The following is a 12,986-nucleotide window of genomic DNA, read 5'->3' as shown; positions in this document are numbered from 1 at the left end:
CTGCCTTTGCTGAGAACATCTTGTGTTACCCATAAGAAGAAGTCATTCTCTTAGAAATGTGTGAGATATAATTGACATATAACATTATATTATCTTCAGGTGTAAAAGATAGTGACTAAACATTTGTATATATTGCAAAATGATCACCACAATAAGTCTTGTTAACATCTATCACCATACATAGATACAAAAAGCTATTTTGTAAAGCAATTATACCTCAATTAAAAAATAAAGTGATATAAAATTTTCAAAAAAAATAGAAGAGAAATAAATGTGTGAGAAATAAAACTCTCCATTCTCCACTAGCAACCAGAGGGATCTGATAAAAATCTAAATCTGATTTATGATTTAGGATATTTACAATTTAAGGATTTTGATACTCCACTGCTTTATATCCTTCCTTGGCTACCCATTGCCTTTGGGAACTCCTTGTCTTATCCTCAAATTTCCTTATTAATCTTTTTACTGCCTCCATCTCTCCAACCACATCTTGAGGGCCTCACCTCCTCCCTCACTGTGCATCAAGCATGTTGGGCTTTTTCATCTGTCCTCAGAGCTACACAAGGCCTTTCTTACCTCAGTGCTTTGGCTTCCCTCTCTCTCTCTGAAAACAAGCCCTCATCCTCTTCAGGTGGCTGTTTCCTTCTAAGTGCTGGTCCTAGATTAAGAGACTAAGTGTCATTACATCAGAGAGCCTTCCCCCACGGCTCTACACAAAGATTCTTCCACTCCTGCCATTATTCTCTATAGACGTCAACATCTTTAGTTTCTTAACAGCAATGGTCAAATGTACAATTATGTTGTGTAGTTATTACTGGATTTTTGTTGCTTTCCATCTCTCTCTAGGCTAGACACCAGTGAGGGAAGGATTTTGTTTTATTTATACTCAGCACTTATTATGTTTTCAACAAATATCTGTAAAATGACTATAGAATATAACAGCCTTGCTTTCCAAATAGCCAAATTCAGATGGTTAGGGGAAAAAAGAGATAATCTATAAGTAGTTAAACATAAACAAAACAAAACAAAGCAAGGCAGAGTGATCATTACAACAGAGTTAATGGAAATGGAGGGCTATGATTATTCCATGGAGGTACCTTATATTGAGTAGTCAGAGAAGTATTCTAATAGCAGGTAACATTTCAGCTTATTTTGAATTCTGTTGAGACAGCCTTAGGAAAAGTGATAAAACAAATTAATAAGTTTAATAATAATGAGCACCAATAATTGACAAGAATGATCAGAAAGAAACAGCCATAAGAGAATTAGTGGATGAAGATTCTGGAAAAAGAAAACTATAATGTCAGAACCACCATGGTATTTTCAAGGAACCATAAAAGATCAGAGTGACTGGACTATGAGAGTCCAGGTAGAGAGCTGCAAGAAACAGAATCAGAAATGTACACAGTGGTCAGATCATGCAGTGCTCATATATCTAGCCCTTCCTGAACACCCAAAGAGGACAAATGTTGTTATTATCTCCTCAGAATGAACCAAAGGCAAAATTCTTTCAGAATGCAGATGGAGTCTAGCTTGTGTGTTATAGAGCACTCAGGCAACAGGGTGTGAAAGGCTTTTGTAGCCTGCTTCTATGTGTCCTTTAACTTCCAATTGTAGAAGAAACTTCACAATAACCTTCTTAAATATTTCAGAGTGAAATACTCCTCTTAACTCTACATTTCTTTATTTTTTTCATGTATCAATACGGATTAAAAAATCCATAATAGTGTGATTTTTTGAGTCTTTGGAAAAACCTTAGTTTGACCTTTATTTAATTATAGTTGTATGATGTAAATACTGGGAAGGACCCTGGAGTGAGATTCTTGACTTTACATTTGTATAATATGTGAGATCCAATAACTTGATACAGATCAATCAAAGAAACAGGATATTGCTAGCTTAAGTTTTATGTTTTGTATTGATGAGAATGTTTTGTGACTTTGTTATCTTATAATTTAGTCACCTATGCATTTGTTTACATCTTTTTTTATAGATGACTAGAATTAGTTCTCGTAAAATAGAGAGCCTCTATTTCTTATTAAATCCATTTTATCAAGTAAGGCCTGGAAATTTTTATATACTCTGCTTTCTGATACAAATTTTGGTTCACTGATTTCTGTTACTATGATTTTCTGTTAATAAAATTATATTGTTTTATAAAAAGATAATTTCCAAGATGCCAAAATAGGATTTGATAAATAGTCTGAATTATAATTAAAACACAGCAAACTAAAATTAAAATGAAATTCTTTAACTCGATGAAATGGTATGTTCCAGAAATCTAAAGAAAATATCATAGTTAATTGTAAATTAACAGAATTAAATTAACTGAATTGGAAATTCCTGAATTTAATGGAAATTAAACTCAGGAATAAGACAAGACCACCTTTTATAATGATGTTTTTATAAATGTTATTGAAGGTCCTGATGCAGAGTTCTCAATCTCACTTATGTACAGTGGCCAGAAAGATAAATCAAATTAGTAAAGGCAAATTCTGAAAAGACTTTTAAGACATTTGCTAGCTCTGGAGAGGGAGCAGATCCTGCCTCCATAAGGGTCTGCCATGACTCAGATCTGGTCTGCTGTTGCTTTATGGGAAATGTTTTCCCAAATTTGCCACACACTCAAGTTTCAAGAGAAATCAGGCATCCATATTTTATATTAACTTTAAGGATTTGAATATGTTGATAACTAATTAATTTTTAAAACTTTATGTTAAATAGTAATTTTGAATTGAACAAACCTGCACATTTTTAAGTGAATTTGGTCCATGGGCTGTCAAATTGGAAACTTTGTGCCAATCAAGCAAATAACAGTAAAAAGAAATAAAGTAATCAAGGGGCCAAGCCAGTGGCATAGTGGTTAATTTCACATACTCTGCTTCGGCAGCCCAGGGTTCACAGGTTCGGATCCCAGGTGTGGACATATGCACCACTCATCAAGCCATGCTGTGGTGGCATCCCACATATGAAATAGAGGAAGACTGGCAGAGATGTCAGCTCAGGGACAATCTTCCTCAAACAAAAAGAGGAAGACTGGCAACAGATGTCAACTTACCTCAGGGCCAGTCTTCCTCACTGAAAATAAAAAAAGGAAAATTAACACAATTCATCATTGGCTGACATGTTTATCTACTCACAAAAGTCGAGACAATCTACTGAAGTTTTAATGTTTATTAAAAGAATTTAGTCAAAAATCAGCATAACAATACTTTCAAACATAATTACAATAAACAATTATAAAACAAAAAAGTCTGCTTCATAGTAACAAAAAGACTGTAGAGAACATAACAAAAATGAGTACAGTTTTTACGAAGAGCACTAAACAGCTTCACAAAAGACAAGTTAATAAAGAGTCATAAATTAATAAGAGGAAATGTCATATTTTAAAGTTCTTAATTTTCCCAATTAATTAACAAATTTAGTGAAATCTCGATCAAAATCTCAAGAAGATTCTTTTTCGTGGGAACTGAGAAAATGATTCTAAACTCCACATGGTTGAATATAAATATATATGAGAATAACCAAAGATTTTTTTTGGAGCGGGAAGAAAAAGAACCAAGAGCAAATGTATCATAGAGCTACAGTAATTTTAAAAAATAGAGTAAACCCACAGTATAGGCAAATATATTAATGGAACAGAGTTTTGAGCTCAGAAATTCTATACAGTAATTTAATGTAAGAGGAAGCTGGAAGTTTTTATCAATATGCAAATAAATTATATTAAGATAAATGAATATCAATTTGAAAAAAAGTGTTAGAACCTATCTCACAAAGTCAATAGAAAAATATTTCTGATAGAATTTTTATATGTATGCGATACATTAAAAACAAAGAGAGAAAGGATGTAGAATAGGCTAAAATTATTTTTAAAATCTAGTTACAATGACATGGGAAATGGTGACACAAGTAGAAGTGATATTTAAAGTTGATTAGGTACTCACTTGTAATGCTTGCTTTGTTTTTTAACTAAGAGAAGTGCATTAGTTTTCATTTCTGTAATTAATTAACATTTTAAATAATATAAAAACACACTTGATATATGTTTTTTGAGAAAACATAGTGCTTAAAATTTTTGAACATTATCGAGTAACTGGACTTCCTGTTGCTGTAATTAAATAAAATCTGACAAAATATGTGAACCAATGGTTTTCAGTATTGAACAATAGGCAATATAGTACTGGGATCCTGTAGGAAAAGGAAACAAATCCAATGAGCTCTAAGATAATTGCAGGCTTCTGCTGGAGAACATTCTGGACAATGCTGTAGGAAAACAGAACCCCAGCAAGGCACCCCAGTTCTCTCTGAGATGAAGATACAGAGATCAGAGTTCAGGGTAACTAAAGAGGCCATAATCTGTGGAGCAGAGCACTGGAGCAGAAGGAGCTATGCAGAGAAAAAAACAGAAGTCTTCCATGAGTCCTGTCAATCCAAGCCAGTCGCTCAATACTGGGAATACTAAGCTGTGTATGTGTAGAGGTGAAACCACAAGATAGCGCAAAGAACAGAAAAGAAATTATTTCTCATTCACTTTACATATTCCTTGGGATTTGGGCCTCTGTTTCACACAGTAACTCAGAGGACAGTCTGGCAAAACTCTGTCATCCTGTAACTGAATACATGGTCACTTCAGTTGCCACTGCAAAACATGAGAGAGGCTGGAGATTTGAGCATTTTCTTTCTAATGCCTCAGCCGCAAAGCAGCACACATGTGTTTTGTTTCATTTGCTCCACCCACATTTCTTGGGCTTCAAATTTTAAGATACACCTCAAACATATACAGAGGCCAGGCAGATGAATTCTAAGACAGTTCCACTTAACTGAAAGGAAGCTGGGAAATGTAGTGGGGAAAAAGAAACATTCCTGTGAAATACTGTCTCTATAACTAGTCAGTGAAGTGACAAATATGTATCCTTCTCATTCCAATGTTTCAAATCTTTCAAATTTTTCTAAGCGATATAACTTTAGAACATCACTTTGATTGTTTTGTAAAGATGATCCCTACATTTTAACATTTTTAAAGGTCCTCAAAGAGTTCATTTAAAACTAAAATTTAGAACTATTTGTTTTAGTTTATTTAAACATTATTGATGATGTGTATTCTGCTGATGCAAATATAGATGAGTGATACAGAGAGATTAAGCAACTTGCTAAAGATAAATTGCTAAATCCAGTTCCATATGCCATCTTACTCTAGGCTTGTAAATTCATTTATATTAATTTCCTGGGGATAAGAAATGTAAAATCAGTGGACGAGGTAGACACATTAATTAAATTCAATATAATGTGAAACATATGGTGATAAAGAAATTTACTAGTGCTAAGGAAATATAAATAAAGAGCCTTTGGCTGAGCCATTTGCAGCAATGAAAAGCTTCCCAGAAGAGAGGACATTGAAGTTGAGTCTGAAAACATGACTAAAATGTTTCCAACTTAACCAAATTGTAGGACATTTTAAGTCCTGCTGTTCTAATGGCACTAGTATGAACGAAGACATAGAGCATGAAGCAGAATGTTATGTGCATTGCCAAAGATTAAATAAATCAAATCATACAAAACACTGAAAAGTACCTGGCACATAGTAAGCACTTGGAATAGATTTATTACATTGTGGACACAATTATTAGCTTCTCTATATTTACATCATTTTCCCTTCCCATTCTGACTCTAAGCAGTCCTTGTGACTCACTTTGGCTGATGGAATATGGTAGACATGAACAGAGTGCCAGTTCTAACCTTATGCCTCAAGAAGCCACATTGACTTCCATTTGCTCTGCTAGAAACCTCTGCCATGAGAACAAGCCCAGATTAACAGGCTGGATGACAGACCACCAGGAAGAGAGCACCATTGTCACAATCAAGGTCATATTAGATCAGATTACAGACAGCTGAGCACAAAATACACCAAAGATCACAGCCAAGAGCCACCTACCCAGTCTTTAGCTGACTACAGAGGCATAAATGAGCTCAGCTGAAAGTAGAAGTACAGCCCAGCTGATCCATAGGCTAAAGAACAAAAATAAATATTGTTTCATGCCATTGAGGTTATGTAGTTGTTTGCTACACAGCAATAGCTAACAGATACAAGATTTAATAATGATAGCTGTCTTTATCATTGGTCTCAATAAATTTAGGATTTATAGAACATATATTGTAAGTCAGAAAGCTAAAGAAAATGATGATAGAGAGATGCATACTAACATTAATGATGTGTCAAGTTAAAAGGTTCAGATTTAATGCCTCAAGCAAGCAACTGAAGTCCCCATAAGATGTATAAGTAGAAATATCCAATAGGCTGAATAGACAAAATGAAAATCAGGAGACAAGTCAAGTTGGAGATCTAGATTTGCTGAACATAAGTGTATAAGCGTTAGCTGAAACCAAGAGGATAGATGAAATTACTCAAGTAAAGCATGTGACAAGATTAGAAGAGGGAGATAAGAATAGACTCCAGCTTTACATTCACTTTTAAAAGACAGAAAGTTATAACAGAAGAGATTATAAAGTGGACTAAGAAGATCAGATCAGGGAAGTACCAAGATAATCAATAAATCATGACATGATGGAAGTCAGAAGAGCAGAAATATCAGGAAAAAGAAAGTGAGATTTCTCTAGAAAAAGAGGATTTGAAAAAAGGCCTTTAAATCCTGTGCCCTTCCATTCCAACTTGAAATTATAAGAGAAATTTGAAATAGTAAAATATTTCATTCAGGCTAGAACTAAGGAAAGAACATCCACATATTTGACAAACTTTAAGGAATGTCTTTAGACTTAGGTTCCATGAGGATTGGGGTCATGACTTTTTCATTCAACTTCATATTGACCAATCATGTAACATAGTTGGTAATTAATAAACAACTTATTGAAAGAAATAAAAAGAAGAAGGAAGGAAAGAAGGAAGGAATGGAACCACAAATTAAATCAGACTGGAAATGATTCTGAGTCACATTAACTAATGACCTTGCTGAGAAAGTATTTTAATATTGCAAGAAATCAACAGAAGATACCTGTCTGAGTGGCACTAATGCCTCTAATTTGGAGGTATGACAAAAATGAAGGTGATCACGTCATGAAACACTCCAGAAGGAATCCCTTTCTCTGCTGTAGCCTTGTTAACAGTGGAAGTATTGGTAACAGTAGCTCTGAGAGGTGGCATCCAACTGAATGTTACTGGTAGCAAAATGCTCCTGATCGAGAGTGAATTTCCCATGACATGGTTTAGAATTGTATCAGTAAGAATTGATTCTGCCTAAAGGGGACACCCAAAGCTGCCACAGACTTGTGTGCACGTAGGCCTCATGTGTAAGGAAGCACCATTTACATCAAGGTATCCTAGATTTATATATTTATCACAATAGGGTTTTGACAGATGACAATGAAGGATCTTGTAAATGAGTAAATGTATTATGACAATTCTGTTATACGGAAGTAAAGTGTCTTGAGGATAAAGCACACTTTTCTAGTTTCTACAGTCACTGTATAGACAGGAGGCAGCCATGGGAACATCTACCTCCATGGGTACCTCAGAAGCCTGTTGTGAAAATGGGTAAAGAAGAGTAATCAAAATCTGGTGTAGACACTTTGTGTTTCGTCTGTTGTGCAGTCATTTGCTTTTTTGGTAAAGGACCCACTTTTCTCCCATTCTCAACCACAAAGCTTAATTTGTGTCTCCACCCAAGCTCCAAGGGTAAGCATATGGCCAAGGCTTGGGAAATCAGAGAATCTTACGTTTTTACAACAATGATGGTTGCAGGGAGGGGTACTTGACCCATATAAAATGCAATCTCAATATGCACTTTTGCTGGAATTTCAGGGTAAAAACATCCTTTCTTTCCTGATGGAGTTACTAGCTAGGTATTTTTTTACTGCGGGCCAGCCTAGAGGCCCATGGCACACTTAGGACACAAGATACTGTTATTATTCCTTAACCAGATTGTACTTATTCAAACACTTTCTAGCTTTTGATCTGATCCTCTCCTTCTGTCTCACGGGATGGAGAAAGGAGGGTGAGATATCTCTGCAGAATTCCACAGAGAACTCTATGACTAGTTTTATTTGCCAGAGTCCCATACAGCCCCTTAGTTTTCCAGCTATTTGAAGTGACTTGTGCCAAAATTACTTCAACACTAACTCTTCCTATTGTCTGTTGACACCTAGTGATGATTCTCTTTAGGATCCTATAGGTTCTTTTTCTGTACAAGAAGCCTCACACTTGAATACAGAGATGGGGGAACTGAATTGACTTTATAATTTCTTTTATTCCCCTGATCCAAATGTTGATTTCCAGACTTCCTTTCCTTCCTTCCGTTTCCATGCTTGGAGGGACTCCTCTTCCCCTTTTGTCATTAATCATTCCTATAGTCAGGCTCCGCCCAATTCTCTTTGAAGTTTTCCCTGTTAGCAGATAATGTTTAATTGTCAGGCTTTTCTCCATAAAACACATCTTTTATGTGATTGCAAACAAATGTTTCTCAAATTAAAGTAATGTACCATCCCATTCTAAAGGAAAATAAGTTCTAAGTCCAGTGCTAATACAAATTAACACTTCTTATGTAAGAAGGTGTTATAACTGAAATTTTGACTAGAGACAATAGATGGGAAATTACAAAGTGTGTCTAAATCACCTATGCCTATTTCTAAACCAAAGGAAATGATAAAGATAAGTATCCTACAACTAGATACAGCTTGCAAACCTGGTCAGAGTTTAAAGTGGGAGAGTGGTTTGTGAGAACATCATTGGGGAAATTACTGTAGAGCTATGCCTCCCCCTCACCCCAAACTTGGCACATGTATGTCTGTGTGTGTGCATGATGGAGGGGGATTTCAGAGTGCTATTCTGAGAACCTAGCATGCAACTCTCCATATTGTTTGGCCCAAGAGACTGAGATCATAAAAGTCTAGGCAGGAAGAGAGACTGGTTGACTCACTGATGGATTTAGGTGAGGGTGGCTGGTTGACCTCAGCCCACGTTAACCATGTTTACACATTAATAGTACTCCGGAGGGGCAGAGATGCATAGATATTTCCCCTTGGGCAGCCATAGAGGAGTCATACGGTGATTTTCTTAGACACCAGTCTCATATGGTCATTTGGGAGAGTACAGAATTTTTTAAGGTAACCACTGGCTTTCTAAGGACTAAGCAAGGAGTCATCAGTGATCATAATGGATACACATATCCTACTATATCAAAGACACTATAATTAGAAGGCCTACAAAGGCACCCAAAGGAAGGGAAATCAAAAGCTTTCAACATCTGCCAGCTTGTTAAGATACCAGATCAAGTAAGACATTTCTGTCCCCTGGCAGCTTATCCCACCCTCTCAAATTTAGCCCATGTCTAAAATATAAGGGAATCTGGGCTCTGTATTATCTAATAATGAGAAGGAAATTCCTGAAACTTTCTGAGTTTCCATTTAGGCACAGATAAAATTTTTCTCCCACTATATTGAATTTGAAGGAGAAACAAGAGATAAGATTTAAAGTTTTATTTTGTTTATGTCACAGCGTCTTAAAACCCAATTACAATTAAATATAACCTTCATAGCACTGGCTTCAAATGCTTTGAAAATGGAAGTGTAAGATGTAGAATTAGGAAAATTGAGTGTTTATCTGGAGGAAGTGTGAAACAAAATTGCCACTTCGTGAATATGGTGCTGAGAGCTCTGAGAAATATCCTCTTTGGGACTTAAGTATGTATGCTGCCACCATTGTCTATATTGGAACTATTGGAAATCTTTGGTGTGACATGGTAACCTTTGTCTTCAGTACATGGAAATGCTCCACAGACTTATGACGTTCGTTGTGTTCTTTTCTCACTAGCCTATATCACTTAAAGTAATACTTCTTGGTGCCAATTTTATAGGAATTATAAACATGGGTACTGAAATAGCACAACAGTACTTGTTATGATATTATGAAGAGGTGCTGGTGGTGGTGGGTGTGTATTACACATACCGATTTGATTATCTTCAAAATGAAAATACACATATTAAAGCATTCTCGTAATAAAACTAAAAGATCAAAGTTGAAAAGCACTAGAGCTGACTTTTCAATCTCAGGTTCTCCCAGGAAATCTGAATTTTGAATTTTGAGACACTATTAGTGGCAACAAAAAATATATCCTTCTTTTCTAATAACAAAATAAACATAATAGCCAAGGAAGCTAAGCTACATAGGTCAATGATACAGAAATATCCCAAAACATCATTTTTCCTGGAAATGTTCGTATACCCAACAGTGATTCTCAAAATATAAGGAAGATAAATTTCCTTCTTTCCCACATGGATAAAATTTCCTCTTTCCTTTCATCTTTTCTCTGTCTTCATCATGCATCGTTATCTATTCTCCTTTCTTCTCTTTACCCTCCGTTCTGCATAGACCTGCTGCCAAACTCTCTTACAGCCTCTTCCCTCTCCTTTGTGAAGGGCAATGTGAAAGACCCCGAAAACACAACTGTATGGTAATATTGCCATCACATCCGACCATAAGATTCGTCCCTCCATCACCATTCACAGTATTTTGAGAGGTTTTCTAGTGATACTCTAGGTCTTCACAGATATTCCCAGCTTTTATCAGAGTTCGAGGGTCCACCAGTGTAGATACTCCCAATGAGTCAGGTTCAGCACAGATTTCCAGAGTAGCATTTTCTCAGAGCATCTTCTCTAATCATCAGGCCATCAGGAAAGCAACCTTTATTCTGTAAGTGTCCAGTCCCATATGGATTAGCTCTTAACGGCCATATTCATAAGGACTAGAATAAAATCTTAAGAATTCATTCGTGGACACACACCCACACAGTCATTTTGTCATTAGTCAGTGTGTCAATATGGTCAGATGCCAATAGAATGAAAGTAAGGGTCATCATAGTTTGTTCTAAATGGTTATGGTCTTCAAGTAATGTTATTCTAATGCAATCATCTTAGAATAAGCATACTGAATATATAATAAAAGAATATGTACTTACGTTATATACCTATCCACAGATTTTTTTAATCATTTGTGTCCCAACAGGAATATTTTATGTTTCCTGTCCATGAAACAATTAGGCAAATTCTTTGAATATGTCTTTCCTGAACAGTTTGCGAAGTTTCTACTATAGAGAATGGAGGGAGGGGGGTAAAACTAACTTGCACATGCAGGATAAATGCAACATTTTCCCCATAAATTGTATTTGGATTGGAGGTACATTGTTGAAGCAATATCACTTGAAATAAATATCAGAAACCAAAAGAAAAAAACGAAACTAAACTAAGCTGTTGGAGAAGTATCTATTAGAACCCCTGTATACCATTTATTACCTGAAGTCATACTTTGCTACACCATAACTTTTTCATGGCATTTTTCACTTCTGCATTCCTAAGTGTATAGATCAGTGGGTTTAGCAAGGGTGTCCCAATTGTATAAAACAAAGCCACCATCTTGTCTATTGAAAATGTGGTTGGTGGGCGTGTGTATATAAATATACACGGACCAAAAAATATGACAACCACAATAAAGTGAGAAGTGCATGTGGAAAGGGCTTTCTGCCTTCCTTCTGCACTATGGTTTCTCAGAGAGTACAAGATGACAGCATAGGACATAAGAAGAATTACAAAACTCATCATGCATAAGGCTCCACTATTAGAAACAACTAACACATTTATCACGTAAGTGTCCATGCAGGCAAGTTTCAATAAGGGCTGCAAGTCACAGAAATAGTGGTCAATCACATTAGGACCACAGAAGGGCAATCTCAAAATCAGGAAAATCTGTGCTGAAGAGTGGATACAAGCTCCCACCCAGGCCAGAATCACCAACACGACACAGATTTGCCGGCTCATGATGGTTGTGTATCTCAAGGGCTTACAAATGGCTACATAGCGATCAAAGGCCATGAGGATGAGCACAAAAACCTCTGTGCAGCCAAAGAAGTGGACTGCAAAGACCTGAGTCATGCACTCTTTGAAGGAAATGGTCTTCTTCTGAGAAAGGGCATCCATAATCAATCTGGGAGCTGTGGTTGTAGAGAAGCAAGCATCAGCAAAGGACAGATAGAAAAGGAAGAGGTACATGGGGCTCCCAAGGGTTCTGCTTGTTTTAATAGTCACTACTATGAGAAAGTTCCCCAACAGTGTCACGAGGTAAAGAATCAAGAAGACTCCAAATACTGCTTTCTGCTTTCCTGAATCCTGTGTCAACCCAGCTAAAATGAATTCAGTCACACTGTTATTCATCATCATGCTAGTGGTTGTAGGTAAGATGCAGTTGGCAAAAGTTTAATCTGCAGAGAGAAAAAATGAAATGACATCTTGGGGAGATCAGTGGGCTGAAGTCTGAATTTCTTTTTTCTACACCATCCTGTAACCTCCAACTTCCTTTAATCCCCTATGAATCTTTGTAAATGTACAGAAGTCAAGCCTCTCTCAAATCTATCTGTTAATTCAGACACTCATTGCATTGGACCAAAGCTTTTGTACAAATGAAAAATAAATGTTCTTAAAATTTCTGATTCCTACCAAGATTAAGAACTGCACAACTTGTACTTTTTTGAGCAAGTGATTTAATTGCTTTGAAATTTAGCCTTCATATAAAAAGTAGAATACAGATACTTGCCCTACCTTATTCTGAGTTTTCCTAAGAACTGAAAAAAAGACTTTATACTCATAGATGTACACACACATATATTTCACATATTATTCATCTTATCTGTGTGCTTTGAAATCTGAATAACACTATTACAATATAAGTAAGCACTAATATTGTTAGAGAATCCCTCCTGAAGAAAATATTCTCACTTTGGTTCACTCATTTTTAGTCCCATTATCCCTGACCCCTTCAGGGTTGTGGATGAAATGCGCTTTCCTTTGACAACCCTTTACCTATGCCTTTTGTGTTCAAGACATCAGCTTCACTGATGGTCATGGAATAACAGGCTTCTGGATAACACTTCAAGGTTCTCATAATTTGGGAAACTACTCTTTATCTCTTTACTATACTCTTGAACTTA

At 36.1% G+C, this 12,986-nt stretch overlaps 1 protein-coding gene across 1 annotated transcript; it reads right to left on the bottom strand.

Moving 5' to 3' along the window:
- Window positions 1-11,304: 11,304 nt before the first annotated feature.
- LOC106829679 (olfactory receptor 4C11-like) lies at window positions 11,305-12,219 on the bottom strand. Its single transcript, XM_014838918.2, has one exon. It carries the CDS (start codon window positions 12,217-12,219, stop codon window positions 11,305-11,307), a length of 915 nt encoding a protein of 304 aa, XP_014694404.2.
- Between the last annotated feature and the right edge of the window lie 767 nt (window positions 12,220-12,986).

The sequence above is a fragment of the Equus asinus genome, chromosome 17, assembly GCF_041296235.1.
Source record: "Equus asinus isolate D_3611 breed Donkey chromosome 17, EquAss-T2T_v2, whole genome shotgun sequence".
In the NCBI taxonomy this organism is placed as follows: Eukaryota; Metazoa; Chordata; class Mammalia; order Perissodactyla; family Equidae; genus Equus; species Equus asinus.
Note: the sequence above shows the minus strand (reverse complement) of the source record. Positions and strands in the feature narration are given on the sequence as shown.